The sequence below is a fragment of the Cupressus sempervirens genome, chromosome 2 (genome assembly GCF_028749045.1).
Source record: "Cupressus sempervirens isolate cs-2001-9-10 chromosome 2, ASM2874904v1, whole genome shotgun sequence".
NCBI lineage: Eukaryota > Viridiplantae > Streptophyta > Pinopsida > Cupressales > Cupressaceae > Cupressus > Cupressus sempervirens.
In genome coordinates, this window is record NC_143119.1 from 648300020 (window position 1) to 648327034 (window position 27015).

The 27015-nt window shown below is 35.2% G+C and overlaps 1 protein-coding gene across 2 annotated transcripts; it reads right to left on the bottom strand.

The window, feature by feature from the left end:
- Window positions 1-660: 660 nt before the first annotated feature.
- LOC149575042 (histone acetyltransferase HAC1-like) lies at window positions 661-25252 on the bottom strand. Of its 2 annotated transcripts, none has more exons than XM_089814904.1 (17): window positions 24572-25252; window positions 22386-22964; window positions 20082-20187; window positions 18865-19759; window positions 16744-18719; window positions 16176-16472; window positions 15802-16080; window positions 14220-14348; window positions 13872-14072; window positions 13482-13624; window positions 13059-13374; window positions 12771-12910; window positions 7517-7595; window positions 6920-7312; window positions 2155-2372; window positions 985-1932; window positions 661-901 (listed from the first exon to the last, which is right to left on the bottom strand). In XM_089814904.1, exons 2-16 carry the CDS (start codon window positions 22577-22579, stop codon window positions 1818-1820), a joined length of 5481 nt encoding a protein of 1826 aa, XP_089671030.1. In that variant the 5' UTR covers window positions 22580-22964; window positions 24572-25252; the 3' UTR covers window positions 661-901; window positions 985-1817. The 2 variants fall into 2 exon arrangements, with proteins under 2 accessions (XP_089671030.1, XP_089671031.1); XM_089814905.1 differs by having other exon boundaries at window positions 22386-23009; window positions 24572-25194.
- Between the last annotated feature and the right edge of the window lie 1763 nt (window positions 25253-27015).

Here is a 27015-nt window from a genome sequence, read left to right on the forward strand (position 1 = left end):
CAACCAATTCGCTGAACTACTCTTCAACTATCACATAAATAATTAGGCCAAAACTGGCCACGAAAACATAACGAGCAAAGCATACAAGGACATCCCATTAGTCGACCTCATTCACTATACTACTAAAAGTTAGCAACAGACATGTTGACGGAACTCTAAAAGCCATCTTCCAGGTCAGATATTTACATTACAAGAGGCTCGGAAAACCAATCATTGGTGACGTTGGAAGTGAAGTTCTGTTGCACAACCTTTATATCGCAAGTTTAATCATTACAAAATAATCTCAACAGCTCTGATTGATGCCAAAAAATAGTTCCAAAGATTCTTGTATTGAAACAATCATAAACAAGCACATAATCCAGGCTGCTGCACCTTAACCAAGAGAAATCACGACACTTGCAGTTTGTAATTCTGTGTCTTCACCCTACTAAGGATAATTGTTTTCATATTGCAGCTTATGCTACCTATGTATCACTATTTACTGTTTACAGGAAAAAAACAACTAGCAACTTATCAATCCATGTGTTTATCAAAAATATGGTTTGCCTCATCCCCACAAGAATTACTTTCTTAAATTAATTAAAATCCCAAATGCCCAACAAGATATAAACTGTAAAAAATACTCTTTGACATGCAATTTTGCAATTGACACAAAACTCGTTGTATTCACAGAAGCCATATATTTTTATATTGATGGAAATACTGAAGCATTCCATAACATTTCTGAGTTCCAAAATTTGGAAATTAATTATCATGACAACATCGCACCATACTGTACAACTCAAACCCAGACATGCCAGCTCAATTACAATACTGTCGTGCTTGATCAGCTTGTCCTGTGCAAAAAGATTAATCCACCAATACCCAATAAAGAATGCAATCAGCCCACTGGTGCCTTTCACTGAAATGACAAATACAAAGTCAATTAGACATCAATGGGTAGTTTCAGTCAAAAAGACCGTCACAAGGAAAAAAATTGCTTACCTGTTCAGCCCATGTCTGCTCTGTTTTGAGGACTGAGAAAAATTCTCTTCTGAGATTTGGTCACACCAAGATGGGCCAGATCAAGTGTTCTTCAAAGGGCAAAATAGACTTTGCCTCTGCTGAATCAGCCCAACTCTAGATGTCTTTTATTGAATATTCCAAGTGCTGGGGGAATGATTGAATCCCGCATAGGGACTATACGTACTTCAAAATAATACAGAAAAGAAGAGTCTTTTACACATTTGCCAAGAGCTTATTTACTTGGCCAGGCTCCAAAGAATTCCCATTTTCCAGGAAAATAAATCTCCTGTGTAAATTTCAACTATACTAGTCGACTAACAAGGTTGGAAAACAAGTCCAAAATCATCATTTCTTCAAAGAAAGATGAGGCCCTGCCTTTTTAGATCACACGTCAGAAAAGTGCTACAAATCATCCTTTAAATCCCAAAAAAAATTTGAGCATGCCTTTCTCCATCTCCTATTGTAGAATTATCACCATCCATTTTGTTAGCTGCAAAACAATTGACGGGTCGCTCTAGCCGAACTGTTTAGGGCAAAGACCATTAGGATAATTCTACATGTTATGGTTAGAGTCTGTAATCATGAATGCCAAAAATAAAGGACAGCATAAAATCTTAACCGATTTGGAGATAACAGAAGGAAATATTGGCTGGGATATCTTTCCAACTTTGAGATACATGATCTTTCAAAATTTGGTGAGAAACCAGTGACATTATTCACTAGATGTCTAAAAAATTTGCCTTGTCCATCCTTAGAATATTTGAGTGGCGAGTTCTGCTTCTATACGAGCTTCAAGCGGACTGTACATCTAATCAACTGGAATTGGCAGCCACCTCTGCTGCACGCTGCCTCATCATTTCCATAACTGCAGCTCGGCGGCGTGATTCCATTTGTTGTTGCAACCTTCGCAAATGTTCTTTCAGATCCCTACAGATGTGAACATGCATAAAATGATGCAGGGAAACAGATTGAACTCAAAATTACTATAATTCATATTCTATACCAGATGCTTTTCCTTTTTACTATATATTATCAGTATATATTATTTGTCAAGTAAGAATACAAATGTAGTCTTGGTAGAGCAGCAGGAAACGAAATTTATGTTTACTACACAACCACTTGTAGCAAAGGATGGTATATATAGAGTACCTGCAACGAGGAACCCGGCACTCTGACTCCTTGCAAGCTCGAGCATGTAATTGCAAAAGATACCACATTTTCTTGCAGAGAGGGCAACCCCCTGAAGCACGAGTTCTACACTGCATCCCATGCCGGAAGAGTCCTTTCACTCGACGACAGTTTGGATATACACAATGAGAAGAGCAGCACTGTGAAGCATGTACTAGAAGATCCAACATTATTCGTAGCTGTAGCAAAAATCATCAAATAGTTAGAAACTTGTTTCCAGAGACAACACACATTAGATACTAACATCACCAGCAAACACAGCTGCTTTAATTGTTTGCATGGCATAGCTCGTAAATGTGCATCTACAGAAGAGTGTGCATTCTTCAAATATAGACACTATCGAATACTTTTTTTTTAAAGTACAAAATAGTTGCATGTATCACAAAACAGAGACTATCTTGTCAAGATTTTAACTGTTGGTCTTCAACATTGATAAAAAAATCCACACATGCAAATTTATAAGAATTGCCTTAACATGACATGTTTATTTTAAAACCATCCTCCAACAATTAGATCCATAGACAGGAGACTAGAGATCTGTTCTTAAAATACTATACAAACATTGGATTAAAGTAAAAGAGAAATTCAATAAAGCCAACCTCACAGCAGCTGGATGCCTTAGGATGTCCTTGCAAATGCAAACATCTTTCAAGTACGGAATATTAACAGACAAAATTAATAACACAATGCAACTTACATAAGGTACAACACTCAACCCCCAGTGAAAAGAAAATATACAAGAGATCCAATACCATTGGATGTCTGAAATTTGTTCCTCAAAGGCAAATTACTAACTTGAGACTAGCATATTCTGGGTATACTATAGATCAACTCCTATTATTTCACCTTAAACCCACAGTCCAGCATAGTTGCCTTATCTTCTTTGCCCACAGCACCAAGATCTTATTTCGCCAGGTAAGAAAAGAGTGCCTATCCAAACCCAATCTGCAAGAGAGCCAATCCAGTCCTTGGACCATCCAGAGAGTGCATTGAAAAAAGCTTAGAGAAAATCGCTCTCTCTAAGGAGAATAGCAAGATCTTAGCAATTAGCATTCCCAACCTGCACTTGACCTTAATTGAATCCCCCCTTCCACATCTCCACTAGTTAATTAGTATACCTGCCTGGCAATGGCTACGGGACCCAACATCTGCTTCAAGCAGTAACAAGCAACATCAGTTCGTGAAAATCATGACTGCTTGTCACTGCCAGCATATGTCCAAGAACATCAGCTGTTCTTCCAAGTTCCACATCATTTAAAGGAAGGATCAGGGAACGTCAGGGGATGCGTTTCTGGGATATTTCCCAGAGAGCCAAAAATTGGGGTCAGCAGGGGGATGTATACAACTCGTGTGTGTGTGTGATTTTTTTTGAAAATTTAGTATATTATTTTTTTTATTGTTTATAACTTCGAATGACAACATTCATGGTGAAATCAGAAAATGTCTCATCTGAGATACAAAAATATCCTGCAACTCCAACACTTTGATGTATGCACAAAACATTAATCAAACTTAGTGTCAGAATAGAACCATTGGTTAATGTCAAACCCCACTTGGATTTGTGACTTTGCTATCTTGAGAAAAACATTGACTTGTGTTGGTTTTTAAAATATTTCACAGCATTTTAAGGAGGGTTAGTTAATGTCAAAGCCCACTTGGTTTGTGACTGTGCATCTTGAGAAAAACATTTACTAGTGTTGGTTTGTAATATATTCCAGTGTTTCGAGGAGGGGATGGGATACAGCAGGGGACATGTTTCTTGGACATTTCCTAGAGGACCAAAAATTGGGGACATGTCCCTGTGTAACATAGTAAAAAGCTGATCATTACTTTTTTAATTTCTAGCTGATACTCTGTTCTTTTCAGACTTAACCAAGTCTACAAGTCTTGACTGCAACCTGCAGACTTGCAGAGCACAAATTGGTCAGATTTGTGACGCCTTACCAAAATTCATCTAGTCTCAATATGCTCATATTTAAAACTGTGCAACTCCAGAAAGAGCATTTTTATTGTTTTGCTTTGTTTGCATTTTCACTAGTTTGAGAGCATTTTTCGTTTGTTAAGTGTCTTTACTGGAGTCCTCAATCTGAGCCAAAAAACTTCAATGCCAAATCTTTGCTATGTCCATGATTTTAAACTATGCTTGTAATAGGCTATAATTGTTACATGCTAGATTAAGAGCAGCAAGATGTCATGTTTGTGTTTCTATGTTTTATCTTACTATTGATAAAACCGCAAAATTGGAAGTAATCCTTGAAGGGTAAGCATTCTATTCACACTGAGAAGTTTGTCAAAACTCTATTCTTCAAGATTAAATGCTCATGGGAGGGCTATTTACCTTGGTTGAGAGACAGATCCTTGCCACATTTGATTCATGTAGCATTGAGTAGGTCTTATCATTGATTTTTCTATAATTTAATATAATACAAACATCAATACAAAAAATGTGCACAGTTGGACACAAAAGCTCTTATTATACTAAAGCTTTGTTTGCTTAAGACTCTCAGATTTCTGAGTTTGCTAACACCCACGCTCTGCACTCATCTTTAACCCCAAATTTTTAAGATGGTGAAAGGAACCTACTTCATGGTTGCTGCAATGTAGGTAGTTATACTAGTTATCTCCCAAGTTATTGCTTAAGCCTTAGATAACATAAACTGCATTGAACAATAGTGCATTACAGAGTTCAATTTTAGTGATGGTCCAATGGATTATGATACAATGGTTTATCCACTTAATAGCTCTTGGTTGTATAACTTGTGTTTTTAACTTGTCTTAACACTAGATAAAGGGCAAGTTTATTTGGCCTACTTGTTGGATCTAACATATAAAGCAGGGACTAGGCAGCTGTTTTAATACATTATACAAAAGCCAAAATTTAAATCTTGATATGACACTAATCTAAACTTCAGTTTTGCCATACACATGCACGCACACACTGCCCTTCGCACAAAATGGCCCCTCAGACAGCCACCCTCATTCCTAAAACACAATGGAACAAACATTTCACATGGCTTTTCTGATTCCTAAACAATCATTTCACCTTCTTTATTTTGGAATTTTGTTTCATGCAAAAAAAGTATCCACAGAAAATATCTGAATCTCCAAAAAGGAGTTCTTTATATCTCTCCTCACAAATTACTAGTTTCTACTGCAAACAATATGCATTTCATTGGGTTCATTTATTTTCATAATACATTCAGTTTCTTTACATTAGGGTGTTATTCACTGGATTGACAAATCTATGTCAGATACGTAAGTCTAGCAGAAGAAAAACTACAATGCTCATTGCACACTTGAAGCATGTTAGTCAATCTATTGTGAAGTTTAATATGGAAAGCTGCAAGCCTTGTTTTCTATACTCACAGAAATTGGACAAAATTAACGAAAATGGAAGGATGGACAACCAAAAATTAAAAGTATATTAACTTGTTGGCACTATCTACTTTACAAAATCCATTCCAATATAGATGCTTTGTGGTAGGAATGATATCAAGATTTCTTAGGGCACCAAAGGAGACTTACTGGAATGTAACAAAGAGGGAGATAAACAGATTGGCTTGTTTAAATAATAACGAAAAAAAATGATAATCTTAATGTTATCAACTGACAAAATGCACAATTCATCATACATTAAAGCAAGGCTGATAATCATCAACATATTAAAGAACGAATCTAGAACACAGGTTGAGTTATTTGCTAAAAGAAAAAAGACCGATCAACATTAAAAAAAGCCAGAAGCACTAGGTAGAAATTGATTCCAAAAGAGGTATGGTATCTACTTACGATTTCAGGACATCGTGTTGTACTGGTAAATCATATTAGGTATAGAACAAACCCAATTGGATCACCCTTGATATCTGAATCTCCAAAAAAGAGTTCTTTATATCTCTTATCACAAATTACTAGCTTCTTGTAAGTTCCAGTCAGTTTTAATGAAGTTCTCACTTCTACTGCAAACAATATGCATTTTATTGGGTTCAATTATTTTCATATACATTCAGTTTCTTTACATTAGGGTGTTACTCACTGGATTGACAAATCTGTGTCAGATACGTAAGTCTGGCAGAAGAAAAACTATGATGCTCATTGCACACTTGAAGCATGTTAGTCAATCTATTGAAAAGTTTAATATGGAAAGTTGCAAGCCTTGTTTTCTGTACTCACAGAAATTGACCAAAATTAATGAAAAGGAAAGGATGGACAACCAAAAATAAGAAGTATATTAACTTGTTGGCACTGTCTACTTCGCAAAATCAATTCCAATATAGATGCTTTGTGGTAGGAATGATATCAAGATTTCTTAAGTCACCAAAGGAGACTTATTGGAATGTTAACCAAGAGGGAGCAGATACACCGATTGGCTCGTTTAAATGATAACAAAAAAGATGATAATCTTAATGTTATCAATTGACAAAATGCACAATTCATCGTACACAAATAAAGCAAGGCAGATAATCATCAACATATTAAAGAACGAATCTGGGAAAAAAGACCAATCAACATAAAAAAGCCAGCAGCACTAGGTAGAAATTGATTCTAAAAGAGGTATGATGTCTACTTACAATTTCAGGACATCATGTTGTACTGGTAAATCATATTAGGTACAGAACAAACTCAATTGGATCACCCTCAATATAAAAATAATCTCTCCATCTCTTTAAATGTGAGAAGGGGATACAGAGATACATCATATACAAGAAATACTTGTAAAATCTAAACATACCTGTAGTACACGTTGCTGACGAGCTTCTTGATTCTGTGCATCACGGTCAGCTGTAGAAGGATGGGTTGTCAACTTATGAGGATGATCTGCAGTGCCAACCTTTTGGTAGCAGGCATTGCAAATATCAAAATCAGGGCACGTCTCACAGCGCCATCCTTGTCCCGTCTCAATATCATGGTGACAAATGTTGCATGTAGTTACAAAAGCAGGTGCAGTTGGATTATGCAGATGGTAAAGCACCATCATTGAAGAATGCTTTGCACGACGCAATGTATCATACTGATAATGATTTCCTTGACAAAGACTTAGAAAAGCCTGGCGAGTGTCAAAGAATTCACTTTCCACGATCTCATCTTTATCCCTAGTGTCTGCAGGAACATCTATCACTTCAACCTGTGGAGAAAGGATAAGAATATGAGCCATCTATAAAGCCATAAGAGTTAAACAGAGATATGAATAAAGTAAAAATATCAAATAGATAAAATCCATGCATAACCTGAACCCTAAAAGCTAAATATATAGATCCCTTGGACTTCAATTTTTTTCTTCACAACTATCAAAAACCACATAATACAGAAGGAGATGGCGAATACATACAGAACAAAGTGCATGTTTTTCCTTGCCATTAATAGGATGTCGTTCCCTCTCATCAAGTTTTTGCTCTGCCACATAACATCTACAAAATAGAAAATACTACTATCATCAATAACTACAGAAAAAAAAAATGATTAATAATGTTCATAAAATTGTCAACAATTCTTGTACAAACAGAAATGCCAATTCATATGTGATAGACAGAGGACAGAGAAAATTTAAAAGCAAAGTCAATTCAGCATGCATACGGAAAAGTAAATATATACTTGTAATCCATGAAGCTGTTTAAAAGTTTGTAATGCTTTGGAATAGAAAGAGAATGAAGATATCAGCATATCCTACAGGTAACGTCAAATGCTTGAGACTGGTTATCAAAATGCATACTACTCACCCTATCAATTGCACAACCTTTGCATCTGAGAGTCAGACTCTCAGGGTTTGAACCAAGGAGTTCTTGGAGGTTTCAAATTTGCAAAGAAAATTACAACTGACACATAACCCTTCTGTCGGCAAATTATAGAAATTGAGAATTTGATTTGAGGTGATATTAGAATTTCAAATTTTCAAAGTAATTAGAACTGTGTATGCATCCATGTAATGTTGGGTGGTGTGGATGGTTGAAAGTGCATGGTGGTGGGAGTGGGGATGGGACTATAAGTAGTTGTGTGTATCACAATCGCATTGGTGCATGCATGCTTGTGTGTGTAGGTGGGGCAGAGAGCACAAATTTTCATTTGTGTTGTGTATGTAGGTGGGGTCGAGTGCACACGTATTTTCATTTGTACTGTGTGCGCACATGCAAGCATATAAAATATTTGCACTTTCCTGTTCCATGCATCCCCAGATCATCTCATGCTAATAGTTGCTTGAAATGATTAAAATGTGTGAAGAGAAATGCTCATGAACTTCGCTAATTTTCGCATAATAAGAATTTTTTGCCAAAGCCTAGACTCGTATGATAGAGAGACAAAACTGCTATGATAGCAAAAAACATAAAGGAAAATATTTGTGCTTTATCATGGTTTTAAACTTTTATGCATTAAAATTGTAAAGTAGTTACAACAGTCGAACCCAGAAATAACTCAGTGAAACTCACATTTATTGAAAAAGTAAGGAATTTTGTTCAAAAAGACAATTTTCACATAAGTCAAAAAAAACAGTATTAGGAACAACAAATCAATTATGTATTTTGCTCAATTTTTCATATTGTTTCATCTATTGATAATTTCTTGCCATTAATGATTGAACCCATATAATTAATTCTTACACTGACATTTATACCAAGTATCCTGATACTGTGGAGAGTAGAAAAATTATAACAGTTAATCAAAATAGAAACGGAGTACTCCATGTAGTAGGCTGTGTTAATAAACTACATTTTGCATTTGCAATTTTCTTGACCTTCTAAAATGACACAAAAGAATTCACTATAGAAACCTACAAGTTCTTCAGCGGCTGGCAACAATATTAGCTTTGTTAACCTTTACCATATAATGGAGTGTACAGAGAATATTTATTTTGGAAATTTCCATGTGTATTATCTCTAACAGTGCAGTGGAGCTACGTGTCTAGAATCTTATGGAGGCTACAGGCTTCTTAAATCAAAATTGAAAATAGATGTACTTGATGAAGTAGGTTGTGTTAATAAACCACATTTTGCATTTGCAATTTTCTTGACCTCATGAAATGACACAAAAGAATTCTCTATAGTAGTTAGTTTCTACAAGAAGGTCTTCAGTGGCTGACAACAATATTTGCTCAGTTAACCTTTACCATACAATGGAGTGTATGGGGAATATTTATTTTAGAAATTTCCATGGGTATTATCTCTAGCACTGCAATAGAGCTACGTGTCTAGACTCTTATGGAGGCTACAGACTTCTGATTTGATCTTATTTGAGACCTCTTGAATCATCTTATCTTGTGACATCTCCTACCACCTCATATATTGCACCTCGACATACTATGCCCGACTACTAGAAGTTTCATAAAGCATTTCAATTTTGTACTGTATTTATACAGGTAATTTTATTTGTCTATAGACTATACCTGAATACGATGTTTGGTATTTTTATTTTATTATTCCAATAGACTCATATCTTCTCTCTTTCAAAATGGACTACCTGTTTTCATCTTCATTTCTGTAACACTCTAATTCTTAGTAAAATTATGATAGTCACTTTTGACTACCTGTTTTCATCTTCTCTCTTTCAAAATGGACTACCTGTTTTCATCTTCATTTCTGTAACACTCTAATTCTTAGTAAAATTACGATAGTCACTTTTGACCATAGACCATTAGAACTAATTTTACTGGACTCTACAAAACATGAGAATGGATATTAAGATTGTGTAAATGTGTGTGTATTATATTTAGTATTTTGCAGTTTCCATTATTATATGGACTATAAAACGTGAGAAGGAAGTATCTCCAAATTGGAAGCAATGTTCTCAATCTTGCAAAGCATCTGATAACAACTATAAAACTTAGGTGATTGTGCTCTTTCTGTTTCTTGAGAGATTATTAGAGTCTGAAGAAGACCCAATCATCACTTTCAAAAAAGGTTTGCTTAATTAATCAACTAAATTTTATCCTATTTTGTGCTATAGGAAAATATATAAAAGTTCCATGGAAAGCCAATGGGCATCTTGTTGCTCCTCCATTTGGATTTCTGATGCCTAAACCACTGAGGTGTACTGGAAACATGAAAGTGCCAGTTTAAGGATAACTACAGAACTACAGAGTACTGGAAACATGAAAGTGCCGGTTTAAGAATAACTACAGAGTACTGGAAACATGAAAATGCCGGTTTAAGAATAACTACAAAGTACTGGTTTTCTGTCATATCATCAGATCCCAATTAATGAGGAAGACTAAAATAGGGACCTACATTGGGATTGAGCACTGACATATCTAAATCAGACAGAAAAATCATGTACAGTGTCTTATTCAAGCCAAAGATTGATACCATCTCACTCACTGTACAGGGGCCTTCACATGTTCAACACACATATACTGCAAACCATTCAAGAGATGAGGCAGTCCAGTTCCATTTTTTCCTATACATGTGGCTTCAATCTGGCAAAGACGTCCAGCACAATGGAATGAAATGATGATGTTGCTACAATAAATGCTTTGGCATAAGACTCTTTAGCTAGCTGCTAAAATGAATGTGATTTTCAAAGATTGCTGGCATGTGGACTGGAATCTTGTTAAAGAGGAGATCAACTATTAAGGCTGAACTCTGATCGAGCTGCTTATTATTTGAGGAAAACAGCGACTATCATGTTAAGGTTCCTCAAACAGGAGCAGGATACAAAATATTAAAATCAAAATCTCATGGTTAGGGAAACAAATTTCTCACCCACTTAGGGAGAGAATACAATGAGGATCTCAAAAAATTAGGTTTTATTTCATTGTCAAAATTCAAAACTAGAAGAAAAGACTCTTCACATGCAATCAAAATAGGAAAGAATCTGAATAAAAACAGATTCAGAAACCATAATAATGATGTGGGACTCTATCAACATAAGAGGGTTGAACAATTGAGAATAACACGAAAAAAAATGACCCAAGCTTTATCACTATAATGGTAAACTAGAAAGTACTATGTGGTGTTAAGAGTATAAAAGAAAAGGATAAGTACTAAATTCTAATCTGAAGGACCTAGCCCCGCAGCAAAATTTGATCTTAGTTAATGTTGACTGTAAATTTGTCAAGGATTTAGCTGCTACTTCACAGTATCTAAGGACATAGTTGGTAAGCATAATACAATAGTGGGAAACAACTTATGCTTTTGTCACCAAGCTAGAACAATTTTTAAAATTGAAGTTCCTATTAATATCTTAAAGATAAAATGTACCAACTTAATTATGAACATTTAAGGAAAAGCTTTGCAAATAAGTTGAGATTTTTTTGATACACAAGAAGTCTTGTTGACAAGAGTGACATTGTATACTAGCAATACATCATTTGTACAAATGTAAATCTCAAACATCAGCTGAAAGCCAATCTAATAATATAAAAATTGACCACAACAAACATCCTTTTTAAACATTCCAGACAAGGCTTTCAACTTAGAGGAAGACAAATAGCACATAACAAAAACTATAGTCTTGCATTGCAAAACAGGGTGAATTAAAATTTAAAATAAAAAGGAATTGTCTTTACCTGGAATAAATCTATCATACATAGTTCAAAAACTCAGCAGCCCAAAATTTTGACTTGTACTCCGTACTCAGCAAATTAAAAAACCACATTATTTTATTTAAGCATGAGAATTATGAAAAACTATTTACAGACATGTATATTATGATTACAGTAGCATTATTACGTATCAGAATTGACTCAGCAAACCAAAAGTATAACTCATAAGTGAAATTCAATTACTTGGGACTTAATCAAGAGACTGGAAAACTGCAGAAAAAATCATAAACATAGGGGTAAAAAAGCTATTTTCACTAATATCCAAATAAGGGAAAAAAACTGCTTTTCCTTCCATGGTAAACCAAAACATTTTTTTATCTTTTTTTTAAGCTAGAGCGGAGGTCCAGAGGCAGCAGCCACCATCAGGTTAAAGGCCACCAGGTCATTCTTCAAGGCATGTACCACTTTTCATAATTTTATTATTTTTAAGGTATAGTCCAATCATCATTGAATTCTTCCAATCACTCAAGAATCAATTTACGCCATTGAAATACTAATGGATGAAGATGAAAAAAATGACAAAGAAAAATGCAAAATACTGTTCTTATCAAAGGATCTGCCCAAAGAAACTTCAGTGATTCTCCCAAGTTTTAGATGAGTCTTGCCATGCCAGACTTGGTGTGCATTGAATTCTTCCAATCACTCAAGAATCAATTTATGCCATTGAGATACTAATGGATGAAGATGAAAAAAATAACAAAGAAAAATGCAAAATACTGGTCTTATCACGGGATCTGCCCAAAGAAACTTCAGTGATTCTCCCAAGTCTTGGCTGAGTCTTGCCACGCCAGACTTGGTGTGCATGCATCTGGAAAGTTTTTAAACAAAACCAAAATTGCAAGTTCTAGCCAAGTTTGCCAATCAAGCAGTATCAATTCTAGATTATCAATTCAAAAATGTATTTGGTGACTATGAAATTCTATACTTGCTGTTAACAGTCTACATATTATGTATCAAAACAATGAATTTATTGGCATGCATATGCAATTCTTAATATTTTTAAATTGAGAAAATTTTACCATGATGTACAGTAATGAGATTCTTAACTTACTTGTCACAAAGATTAAAAATTTTGCATTGCTTGCAAAACCAGCGTTTGCCAGAGACAATGAAGTGACAACAATGAGAGCATGCATATTGCATGTGAACCATGATGAAGTCTTCTTTCATTGGAAAAATGGATTCCCCAAGCTGCAGACAGCACCATAAGGTTTCTAGTGAAAAGAAGACTCAATACTACAGAATGAGTTAAAAAAAAATTTAAATATTAAAGATGACAAACTACATTGACTATGAATAAAATGATTAAAACACAAACACAAAAAAAAAGGAAATATACCTTCTGCATTAGTAAAGCATCCTTTGAGGCATTGTTTGCAAGCTCAGCTAGTGCAGCAGCTTTTGATGCTCTTTTGGTGGCAGTTTTTTTCGTCTTTCCTTTCTTTTGATGTTTGCGACCATTTTCTTCTGCTTGTTGAAGTTGCATTATCATATCCTCAGCAGCACCCGGCCAATAGTCACCATCAAAGTATGGCAAGCGAGCAGCTGTGACCTTAGATTTGCATTCTCCGGAAGACACAAAAAAGTGATCATATAGATTGGTAAGTTCCACAACAATCTCTTCTTTCATGGCTTTACGCAACATTGTAAGATACCTGCCACAGTAAAATTGTCACAGTTAAAATCTATCCAGAAAGCAATTCACTTTAGCATTATTGTTGAATTTTCCCTTTAAAGTTTAGTCTGATAAGAAACTACCAACCATTCTCGGAGTTTGTCAGATTTTGGTGTCTTCTGTATCTCAGGGTGGCAATAAAGAATATAATCTTCTCCCTTCAATGGAGGACAGGCCCATATATAACAACTAGTCAATCCTCGTCTCTTGCAATAGTCCAGGTATGCAATCTGTTAAAAAGACATGGTATGTAAGAAAAAGAAATCATGTGGCAAGTAAAGAGCACAAAGAGATGAACAAACTGTTCCAAAATCCTTCCCTCTTCCTCTCAATCAGATATCCCCTCCCCGCAATATAGTCCCTAGGAAGGTTTGATAATCTCTTTCTAGGTAAACCATTTATTTGAAGATCATTTAGACCAAGACAAAGAAATAAATCAATCTATTTCATATTATCTTAAGCTGAAAATTATATTACCAAGATTTCATGGTAAACAAACGTGCGAAGAGCCTCTCCACTAACAGTTTTCACTTCAGGCCTGAAGTACTTGACAGAATCTAAATAAGAAAGGTAAACACGACGCTGATTTGGATGAGCACACTCTGATCCAAACTCCTGAACATACATTCCAAAAAGGCAAACCTCCACTCCTTCGATTTTCTGAAACAACAATACCACCTGCAAGTACAAACAAGATAAAACCATTAGAAAGCTTATTATGGGAAGACAACCAAACTCTTGCATTTGTTTCATGATAGTTATTAGTTCAGATTTCTGGATAATGAAACAAGAGAAACTGGATGCACAAACAGAACATATTTAAACCTTTGACTTGTAAGGAAATTCAATTGGATAATCTTCCTCTTGAAAAATCTCCAGGAAGCGCTGCTTCACTTCCAATTTCTTGTCAACAGATGAGACAACCCTCACAACAAGAGAGTCCGCCCCAGGAACCTGTCAATCATATACAAATGTTTTTAACAAACCCTTCCAGCCATGCATGTCCCAAAATTGAACTACAGAACCTACAGGAGAGATCTACAAATTCTGAAACATAAATGTTCCCACCTGTGAAATATAAATTACTTTTCCATTCTAAAGTAAAATTAAAACAATTATTTTTCTACTGTAGGACTTCACAATCCCACTTAAAAGCCCCACACTCATTCTCTATACACTTATCAGAGTAGGTGAATTGGCAAGGTGCGCACATGACCCCCATACACAGACACGCTTATGCACACAAGAGTATAGGTAGGGAAAGGGCTCTATTGCATATGCACCCGTGGGTTGCATGTGCATGCACATTTATGTGTATGTGTATGCATGGTGCTACAAATATACATGAACAGTTGACAACAACTTGGAATGAAACTTGATAACCACCTTCAAAAGAATCAGATTCTTCTGCAAATTCAAACTCCACTTGAAAGAACATAATGCTTGTAGGCTAATAGATTCGCAGTGAACAATACTTAGCATTTTCTTCTACAATATTTTAAGATCTCCAGAGTTGCATTATAATTGGCTTTTCTCAAGTATCTTTATTGCTACAAGATTTTAAAAATTCCAGAATTAAAACTTTTTACATACAAGATTGAAAACATCCTACAATTTACATTGGTCTTTGACTCTTTTATAAAAACTCTTTTCCATGTCACCTTCATGTTTTCAGGTTTGCAAAGCACTAAATGTTAAGCCTCTTTTTTACCAATATGACTTGAATATTAAAAAAAAACATAATCGCATTGTCTCACATCATCAATAAATGAAGCTATCAAAATATATCATTGATCTTAATTTCACCTTCATATATCAATTTCAGCATTTTTCTTCTACAATATTTTAATATCTCCAGAGTTGCATTACAATGGCTTTTCTCAAGAATCTTTTTTGCTACAAGATTTTTAAAATTCCAGAAATAAAACTTTTTTATATACAAGATTAAAAAGATTCTACAATTTACATTGGTCTTTCAACTCTTTTACATGTCAGCATTCTCATACATCATTGATCTTAATTTCACCTTCATCTTTTCAGGTTTGCAAAGCACTAGTTGTTAAACCTCTTTTTACCAATATGACTTGAATATTAAAAAAACATAATGGCATTGTCACACATCATCAATAACTGAAGCTATCAAAATATATCATATTGTAAGATTAATAAATTCACTTCCATCCATATAATACAATATAGTTGCTTGCTAGCTCTCAAGAGTGTATTTAATTAATCTGTCATCAAAATCCCAAAAAAAAAATAATCCTTTCTGTCAAGAAAAATACCACTCCTGCTGCTTCTTAGTAATTTTGAAAATGAAAAGTGACACATGCACTTTCCTTTTAAAAATCAAAGACAAAATTATTTCAATTCAATCTTCAGCACTGATCAAAAAGCATATATATACCTCTTCATAGCTCTTTCCAAGTGCTCTTGCTCTTTCCTGCCTTTCCTGCTTAAGTCGCTGAAATAGCCTCTGCTCAATGTGGTCACTCAAAATCGTCCTAGGTAAATCTTTTGCACCAAGGACAGCACTTTGAGGCAAGGGTTTCCGCTCACCTCTTTCCACCTCAACAACATAACAATTTGGACAGGTATACTCAGCTTGCCCACCTTCATTCCTTCTACCATTGAAAAGAGCACATATTTGATGTTGCCACCCCTCACATTTATCACACTGCACCCACTGCACGATGGAACCAACAAACAGTCAGTATAGAGAACTATATCCAATACAAACTGCAATTTTATGCTTTCTACTAAAGGCATTCATATTCTTACCGCCTCTTCAACTTCTTCATCATTCTTCTTCTTCTCTAACCTTGACTTGAGAAGAGTTGATCCATCTACCTCAATAGTATCTCCTCTGACCTCATTATAACAAGGTATGCAAAAGTAATGCCTTGTGTCACCGCTGCCCATGGTGTAAAATGCTGCATTTCTTTTGATGCGGGCTCCACAAGGTGTGCAGTAAATAGGTGGAGGCTCAAATGTAAGCCTTTCCACTGCACACAACTGACATGAATTCTCACTCATTTGATTTTCCATTGCCTGGTTTTTCTCAGCCTTTGCTTTGCTCTAACATGGAGGAAATCAATATGGCATTCAATTAGCAAACATAATATGCCCTTATGTAATGACAAAAAGCTCTGGAGCTTTTACCCAATGGAAAACCAGTACTACACATGAATCAAAAATTGATTTTAGATCTCTTCTTGTTAAGTCTTTCCTGGATCTCTAGTTCTATACCACATCTTCATTGCATATAGCTAAGTTTGCTCCATACCTAGTTTTAATTGATTATAAAACACAAAAGTGAAGTGTACCATGAACATCAAGTAAAACTAACCTGGCCAACCCACTGGCGTAGCCCAGTGATATGTTCCCTGATCTGCTCTGGTGTGAACAATTCAGTAAGAGACACACCCTTCATTTTTGATTTTCCTAACTTTGATGCAGCTGAATTATCAGAAAGTACTGATGTGGCAACTTCCTGTTTAACTTGTCCAGATTCAGGTTTCATCTGCCCAGCTTCTTTCTTAGCTAATACAGGTTCTTGCTTAACTGGCACAGGAGTATTGCTCATAGATGTTACAGAAGGATCAGGTTTTATTGCTTGCCCATGTTCAGCTGTTGCATCATTCTTTAAATCTGCAGATTTCTGGGAAATGAATAAGTTGAAACTCACATCTGGTTCCATTTTTTCAGACATAGACTCCACTTTTGCAGTTTTGAGTGTCTCAGATTTTGTTACTGCTGCACACTGCCCAGTTTGCTGGAGAACTTGAGGCTGCACAAGGGAGGCCAACTGCTTTTTGCTTAAGCTTGGAGATGATCCTTGTGAGATACCAACTTGTGGCAATCCACAGTTTGGTGAGGAAGGTTCAGTCTTTGCTTTCTTGAGTGGAGGCTGCTGAATTTGCACTGCTTCTTGCACAGCATTCCAAGGCTTTGATGGCAAAGTTGCATTAGTCTCTACTGTTTTATTACAATTCAGTAATTTTCTAACACCATTTGTAGAGCCCGTCTCCCCCTGACTTGATGATTGCCCTTGACCATGTCCTGCACGTTGTAGTATGATTTGTCGAACAGGACCACAAACAGGACACTTTATATCACGGCATTGCTGATGATGCCGTAGAAGAGTCCTTGATGCTTGACAACGAGAATAGGAACAATTAGATTCATTGCACTTTGTAATATGTGCCCATAACTTCTGTGCTGTCGCACAATGTGCTGTTTGGCATTGTCCTTCAGGAGCTGAACATTTACTAGCATGACGCAAAAATAGCAACCAACGTTGTTGTTTGATATATTGCTGTTGGCGTGCCATAGCAATATTATTAGGTTGTCCAGGCATCCCCATAGCTCCAGATGGTGCTTCAGCTCTACTTTGAATTGACAATTGTTGTGGCAGCTGATTGTTTTCAGATTCATCATGATTACTTATACTTTGCTCAACTTCTTGGGGCAGATGTTGCTGGTTAGCTAAATATGGACCCTGCTCTGTAGAACCTGTAATCTGATCTGCAAGGTGAAGTTTCTCCTGAGACTGTGGCTCTTGCAAGTTTTGGAAGACAGCCTCAGTCTGAAGCAATGAAGGAGAGCTATTTGAATCATTCTGTGACTGGGTTTGTTGTTGTTCCTGGGTCTGAGGAGACAGTACCTGCTGCTGGTGTTGATTCTGAGAGAGTGGCGGACACAACAGCCCAAGATTAGAAGGATCTTGGGGCATTTGCAGTCCTCTTGACTGAGATTGCTGAGCCAGTGGACCTGTGACTTGTGGCTGAAAATTTTCATTTGTGGCTTGTGGAGTAAAATGCTGCAATGTTTCACCTTGGGGCTCCATACCAATCCCAGAATTTTTTTGCATGGGCAATTTTGGAATTGGCTGTATAGACTGTACCTCTTCATTTTTTAAAAGAGATTGTTGTTGATTTTGATTTTGTTCATTTTGATGATGTTGCTGTTGATACTGCTGAAATTGATGTTGCACATTCTGCTGGTATGGCTGTTGCAGCTGCTGCTGGTATTGCTGAAATAATGGACCTCTTTGCGATTGAAAATGGATTTGATGTGAGTTTTCAAGAGACTGGGACTTATTCTGTTGAACCTGCTGATGAACATGCAGGTTTGGTTGCTGAGACGATAAACCAGGGACAGGGATCATTTTTGAATGTAACCCTACGGAATTTGGATTCAAGTTTGTTCCAGCTGCAAGTCCACCTGATGTTGCAGCATTGTACATGTTTCCAGAACCAGCCAGATCAGCTGCATTCATTGCATAGCTATCACTTGCCAGGGGAGTAATTGAATGAGACAGTGCTGCTTGTAAAACACACATATATCAACTCTTAAAATTCAGAATCACAATAAAATATATTTATGTTAGGTTAGTTTTGGAAGTCAAAAAATAATATAGAAACAAGAAGCAGAAAAAATCATTAGATTGAAAACGAGATAAACTTACGTTGCATTAAATGTCGCTGCCGTTGCTGATTTATATGCTGTTGTGAAGGCATTTGAACGTGTCCAAACCTAGCAGCATTTGCAAAGCTTCCAGTATTAGAAAGTGAATTGGTACCATTTATCATATGTTGATTGCCATTCATCAGCTGCATCCCATTACTCATACTTCCATTTAACAAGCTGTAAGATGAATTTTTTGACTGCATGTTAATTCCCATTGTACCACCTACTTGACCATTCATGTTATGATACATTCGACTGTTTTGCCCTCCACTATATTGTTGTTGCTGTTGAGCAGCGGTTAGAAGGTCAACATTAGAGTGACCTAATCCACCAGAAGATGAACAATTAATCGGCACAGATTGTGGTGTACTTAATCCAGGAGTTGGAATCATCTGGCTTCCAACTCTTGGCACGCCCATTGTAGGCATCATGTGGTTTCCCATGCCTGTGGATATGTTACTTATTCCTTGCTGGGTATGAAATGTATTATTCAACTGTCCTGGCAAAGAAGAGATATTGTCACCACTGTGTGAATAAATGTTCCCATTAAGGCCAGGAGTTGGCACCATTTTATTTGTGCAGCCATCATTTGCCAATAATGAGTTAGCATGCATTATGCTAGTACTATCATTGCTATTTTGAAGCATGTTTCCCATGGTGTTGGGGACCACATTAGCACTGCCAGGACCATTAACTGTCGAAATATCATTACCTGGTGTAGGAATCATTGAGCTTACATTTCCATTTTGTTGTAACCCTGGAGTTGGTATCATTGTTCCCACCGAAGAAAGATTGTGATGACTACGATTCTGATTACGACTGCTTGGTGGTTGAAACCGCTTCACCATAATCTGTAAGCGCCGTTCTAAGCTATTTGAATCCATGTATTCTTCCTGACACAGAAAAGGAAAGATTACCCTCAACTCAAGTAATTTATCAAAAGCAATGTGCGACAAACTTCAGCTCAAGATCAGAAATTTTAGTTCAAATACAACAAAACTGCTTTTGCAAATAAGAAATATAAAATTTGAACTACTAATTATGGGTACATATCAAAATGATCGGGTACTCAATCTTACTTTCACTACAGAAACAACATTCACAAAATAATAAACTAAATTGCTACAGGATTGGTAAACCCAATTTGAATCCTGAGCAAACCATTAGGTGAAGGATTTGAAAAATAGATTACAACTAATTTATGTACATAAATACCTTTGAAGTAGCATCCTTGAATAGGCCTTCCTCTAGGCGCTTCACAAATTCGGGCAATCGTTGTTGCCACTCTGCAGAAATTGTATGCCGCTGAAAAACTTGCAAACTGAGAAAACCAGAGACGAGGAAAATTAAACAGAAACCCCAAAACAATTTAAAGAACTATTTGCAATTACCTAGAGTATGAATCATGATATTCTTTACCGAATGAATTAAACCAAAGCACAATAATTTCATGATAAGCATAATTCAAGAATCTCATCACTTCATTTGGACTCTTAAAAACCACCGAAGTTTTGCAGAAGCAGCTGCACTTTACAACTATATCTTGATGTTAATAGTTTTCTATAAATCAAGATAAATTTGATTATCATCTAAGAAAGCAAAGAAAATATTAACATAAACACAAGAAGCTGTTATATTAAAGGCATATCATTCTTTCCTTTAATGATCAAAAGACTATCTTCTAGATTGAAAACTGTAGCCTTGGGCATGCCTTTGCCTTTTTCGGACTTCTTCATTCCTTCCAATGGTAGTTCAAAAGGACATATATTATTTCACTTTCAGGAAGGTTCTTATACTAATGTATGAAGTAGAAATCTTAAACCAGAGTTTGTTCAATACCATCACTTGAATCAGATAACAAAATTCATTGGCTCTCCTAACAGATTATGATATATATATATTTTCATGCTTCACACATTGGAACAAAATGGCACACAAACTTAATATCAGTATTTTAAATACCCAGTAAAACATCAACAGTCAAATTAAATCATCTACAGAGTCATTGCAACCTCTGGAAAATAAGAGTTTCTCAAAATAGGTCACAAATATAGAATCAAAAATCAAAATAATAGAAATAAAATGAACTCTTTATAAGCAAAATATGAATGAACTATTCAACAATTCAAAACAAAACAATGCAAGAAAAATAATGTGTTGTCACACCTCTGGAAAATAAGAGTTTCTCAAAATAGATCACAAATATAGAATCAAAAATCAAAATAATAGAAATAAAATGAACTCTTTATAAGCAAAATATGAATGAACTATTCAACAATTCAAAACAAAACAATGCAAGAAAAATAATGTGTTGTTACAAGTATAAACTGGAAAGGAGGAACTATAAAAGATAATCAATAGAACTTAAAAGACCACCAAAGAACAACAACGTGCAAAAGAAAATACTATGTGGAGAAATGATGAAATATCTTTAACCAAGAAGATTATAAAAAACTAAGTCTTCCTGGGAAGATAGAAAACTTCATGAGACTTAATAGAAAGCATCAACAAGGTAGAAGAATCAAATACAACTGAAAGCAAAAAAGTCCAGATATGAATAAAACAAATTAACAGAACATAATATGATTTAGTAAGGATATCAAAAGGCATTTGCTTGAGATTGGTAGCAAACATATATTCTAACATACAAAGAAAAGAAAGAAGAAACGGGGGATAAATAATTAAATCCTGACCAATGTAAAAATGAGATCAAATAATAATGATGGCAAACAGATGACTCTACAGACAGACTGCAAATAGAACCCATAACAAGGTAATGAATAGCTCTTAAATTCATGGATTTGTGTCTGGAAAGGGGTACAGATTTGGCCCTGGGTTCACCATTAAATTGGGATTGAGTGTGATAATCTACAGACGACATTGAAGATAAGAAGGGGTGAAGTTGAGAAAACTGGGAGAGAACTGGAACAAACTATCAGTGTAGTACCATGCACGCCATAGAAAAAAATGCTCTGATCCCATTTGATGTCATAGTGACAGGACAGTCATGTGATTTTATCATTTTTCAATAATATTGCAACTACTTCATTAGTTAAAATACTTCAAAGCAGTGTACTTCAAATTAGGACAGTAAATTATATTATAAATGATGACGGATCACATAGTGTGATCCGAAGCGATGATGATAAAATTCTTACACAATTGAACCCAGAAAACAAGCTAATATCACTAATGCATTGTGGAAATCTAATAGCTCTTAGGAAAGTAAACTTCATTCTTGGAAGAAAAATGATATTTAAATTCATCTTAAATAAATGAAATCAAGTTAAGCATTCTTAATGTTGCAACCAGTGATGAGAAGGAAAGTAAATAAGAAGACTGTACATCAAGTGTGATCCATTGATTATATTTAAAATGATTGTATCCCCTTATTAGTTCACACTACAATTAATAACAGAGTATATTCAAAATAGTATTATCTATCATACAGGAGAAACACACAACTAAAAAAGAAAGTGCTGTTCTTGGTCTGAAGTATGAGGGACTTTGATTGCTTACATCCTTTCTATAATATGTCGCCGAACTCCAGGAATATCCACATCTGTGTGCCACGACCTTCGTATACTCCCATGATTTGATACCTGAGAAGCTAAACTGTTCCCATTCTGTTGTGCCAAACCAGACAACTGTCCTCCCACTTGGCCAGTTACCTGTCCTGAGACCTGACCAGCAATCTGAGCCTGGGCATGCATCCTATTGCTCTGCAATTCTAGATCTAAACAGCTATTTCAGACTACCAAAAAGAAGTCTTATCCATCTATATTTCTGTGACATATATGAATTTGCAACATAGCAACTTCTGCAAGATACACAATATAAGACCCAAAAGGCAATCCAACCAGTTTTAACATGTGTGCTTTCATCTTCAAATCATTGTTGAGCTTGTGTGCCCATCAGGTAATGCAATGCAAATATATTACTCATCTTTAACAATCTGAATCCAGTGAAACCCATGAAGAAATGAACCATGCTCAGATGCAAAATAGCATCCACCCATATTAAAAACCTCGGATAATTCTTTGAAAATTGAAGAACTGCCTCTTCTCCACAGATTGCTCGCTAAATTGCCAAATTCTTCTGCCAAAGGATGAGACCGAATCTGTCAGCCAAGGGAAAAGTCACCTGAAGAAAACTAAAAAGTCAACCACAAACTCCCAAAATCATTTCGAATGGACATGCAATGCATCTTTTAGTGTTGGCATTAGAAAAATGTCCACAGCACAATTAATTATGGCTTACGCCTATCCAATTAAATGAGGCTTAATCCCACTTGGAGTGGATGATCCTCAGTACAAGAAAATTGTTTGTGACCAAGTACTGTTGCAAGCCAGCTGTATTTATTTCAAGATGAATGTATGAACTTCGGACATGCATGCAAAATATTTGTCTCTCCAAGTGTAAGAATGCATGACAGGCAAAAATGGCAAAAATCCAATAATCAAGACAGTGAGAAACAGGTAAATCTACAGTATTGCACTATCAATGCAGTGAAGCATGACACCCAAAAAAAACTATCAATACAGAGTGTTATTTCTAATCCACAGTAGCATAATTACCTTAATCAATTCAAAAGTAATATATGAGCTCAAGTTACCAACAATACAACAACTGGTCTTACGAGAGTAGACTGTTTAATAGCCATATACGTACAAGGAACAACCTAACTGCACAAGCTGTAAGTCTTAAGAACAATCCCTGAAACACAACAAATATCGATACATCTTATCTTTCTAATTCCATGCCCAATCATAACCACAGTTTATTTATCTTAGGAGGGCTATGTAATAGATTACGCAGACATACAAGCACTGTAGTTAATAACAGCTACATTTGCAAAGGGCAACCTAGCTGACATTACTCATTAGTAGGGAAGAACAAAATCCCTTGCAGACATCAACCTATTAGCATAGGCCAATCAAGCTAACATTGGCGGGACCACATTCATTGAGCAATATCAACTCCATTGGCAAAGGGCAATGGAAATTATGTTTGTCGGTGACTATCGTCAAACATCACTGCATAGACATAGGGAAGTTTTGTCGATGTTGATAGGGAAGAGAGAAGGTTCATTCTAGAACATCAATCTCGTTGAATGGGGTAATTTAGCTGATGTTAGGAGGGAAGACAATGTTCATTCGGCAATATCAACCCCATTTATTTAGGAAATCTATGACATTAGTAGGGGAAAACATCCATTCTTCAATATCAACCACATTGACATAGTGCAATTTAGCTGACATTAGTAGGGGCAAGCATAGTTTCTCACCTAGGATTAACCTCGGTTGTACAGGTCAATCTAGATAATGTTGTTAGGGGATGGGAATGTCCATTGTCTAATATCAACCCCATAAGTACAGGGCAGTCTAGCTGGTGTTAGTTAGAGTAAGACCGTAAACTATGCAAGAGCAATTCCACTGGCATAATGAAACGTAGCTAAATGAGACCATGGCCATGAAAAATTAGCGAGTGAAGAAATCAAAATTCATGTCCACTGAACGGCTGATCTAAGTAAATAATTTTTTTTAAACCCACGAACGCCGCCGGAAAACACTATTTCAATTCTATTGTGTTTTTCAAATTCGGTGCCCGATATGTAGGGAACTAATCAAAAGTACCCGCGCCAACCAAAACCCCCAAATTGTCAAGCTAAAACAAATACCCACAAAGACCAAAAACCATAGTACCTGAATTTGCTATATGGGTATGGGGCAGTTCGTGAAATTTTGAAACCGCACGATCAAAATACAAAACCCTTGCGCGCCCCAAATCTTCCTGCGCGACCTGCAGCTTCCACCTACAATTTCATTTATGGCATCTCCCCACGCAGATCGAAAAGCCCGATTACAGTAGTTGAACCATAAGTAGCGTCGATTAAATTACACCTGTCGCAAAGACGAGAAGCGTCCGCATAACAGCATAAATGTATCCTTCACTAGACTAGAAATGCATAGGAGCAAAGCTCGAACCCCCGGGGCCAACTACAAGCGGGCAATTTGGCCAAACAGGCCGCGCGCTTATCGCATTGAAAACAGCATACACCTGGATAGAGCGGGCACGGACAATTCGGGCTATCAAATTCAGTACAAGAAGGAATTTTCCCCTTTTTCTTGCAGCGTATAAATTGTATTGTAAAGCATATATTTGGAGGGGAAATTGGGCCCGAATGTGCCACTTTGTAGCGAATGAGGAGATGAGGAAGACTTGATCGAGGTGGGGTATACGCTCTTCCTCTGCTCTACAATGCCCTTTCCTCCCTCTCTTCGGCTAAAATATATGATCTCTTCTTTGCATAAATTCACAATCTTACGACTCTTTCTCCTTTCTCATCTCTACTTATAGATGGCTCTTCGTGCGCAAAGGATCACCTCGAGTCACAACATTAAAATCTAAATATAGATTGGTTTTAGGATGAAAGATATTATGATTTTGCATACTACATGTTTATACAATGTGGGAGTTTGGATTTGATTATAGAATGTGGGATTTGATTGTGTATGTAGTTCAGATTTATCGTAGAAGATTGATAAATATGCTGTAAATAAATAATTTTTAAAAGTTTTCAATGATTTTAGAATTGATAAGTAGGTAATATTAATTTGAACTTTTTTTAAGATTTCTTTTACTTGTTGAAATTGGACGATATTTTTGAGCCAATGAAATTTTTTAATCTGTTTAAATTATAATATTGTATATTTTGAAGTATTTGTTTAAAAGATTTCTGGGAAAAAAGACATACAGGAGTAATTCTAGCTCTCAAATTCATTGGTTTTGAGATTGATAAGTAAGTGATATCAATTTGATTGATTTTTAAGATTTTTTTTATTTTTTGAAATTGGATGATATCTTTGAGTCAATGAGAGTTTTCTCTGTTTAAATTATAATATTGTATATTTTGAAGTATTTGTATAAAAGATTTTAGGAAAATAAAACGTACGCAAGCAATTCTAGCTAGCAAATTCAATGGTTTAGGATTTCTATAATTTTATAGGTTTGTGTGATATCTTTGAACAAATGATATATTTATTAACATTTTTTTTTATAATATCATATAGCTTTTTTGATAAATCCAGAACCTATCAAATTTAATTAAAGATTGATAAGGAGAAGATATTATCTATAATTTGATCAGTTTTAAGATTTTTATATCTTTAGTGTATGTGATTTAAATTTAGATGGTAGCTATGGAGTTGTGTTGTTGGCCAATTACATAGTGGATTTCTCTAAGTGCTCACTTCTTAAGTGTTTGAGTTGCTCGACATTAAATTCGCTTTGGTTGTAGAGTTTCTGTAATTGTCTTATTTTTTGTTGGCCAATTAATTAGTAGGCTTATTGACATTAAATTTAGCTTGATTATAGAGTTTGAGTTTGTGCAATTACTTCACTTTTTGTTGACCAATTAAATAAGTATTAAAATTAAATTTAGATTGTTTATGAAATTTGTGTAATTATTAGACATAACAAAATTCTTAAAGTGCTCATCTTGTGTAATTAATTTAAATTAAATGAGATTGCATATCCTTTTTAAGATTTAAAATCTTACTTTATAATATCATATATCTTGTTTAATATTTTTTATGAGATTTATTGCATAATTAATCTTCATTTAATAATCTTTGCATACATATTATTTTATTCAATTTTCATTGTTTGTATATAGATTATTAAATTGTTTATTATAGAAATAGTTGAATTATTTACCACTTGTCTATGTTAAGTGTATTTTTTTGTAAATATTTAAACTCTTTATCAAATATATGTACTTATATGAAACTTTATATTTTTTTAAACTAAGAACAAATAAAATATTATTATAGTTAACTTTGTGTGTGTGTGTGTGTGTGTGTGTGTGTGTGTGTGTGTGTGTGTGTGTGTGTGTGTAATTTTAGTCAATATATTTGAAATATTTTTCTTTTATTTTTAGAATGTGCTAAACAGTAAATATTGTAAATTATATCTTATATTTAAATATTTTGATTTAGATATTAATATATTTTAAAATTTTGATATCTTTATTTTTTTAATCAAAAAATTTATTTATATTTTTAATAATAATGTAAACTCTACACTAAATTTTCATAGTCACAAAATATTATAACATCAATGTATAATCTAGTTATATAATTGTATA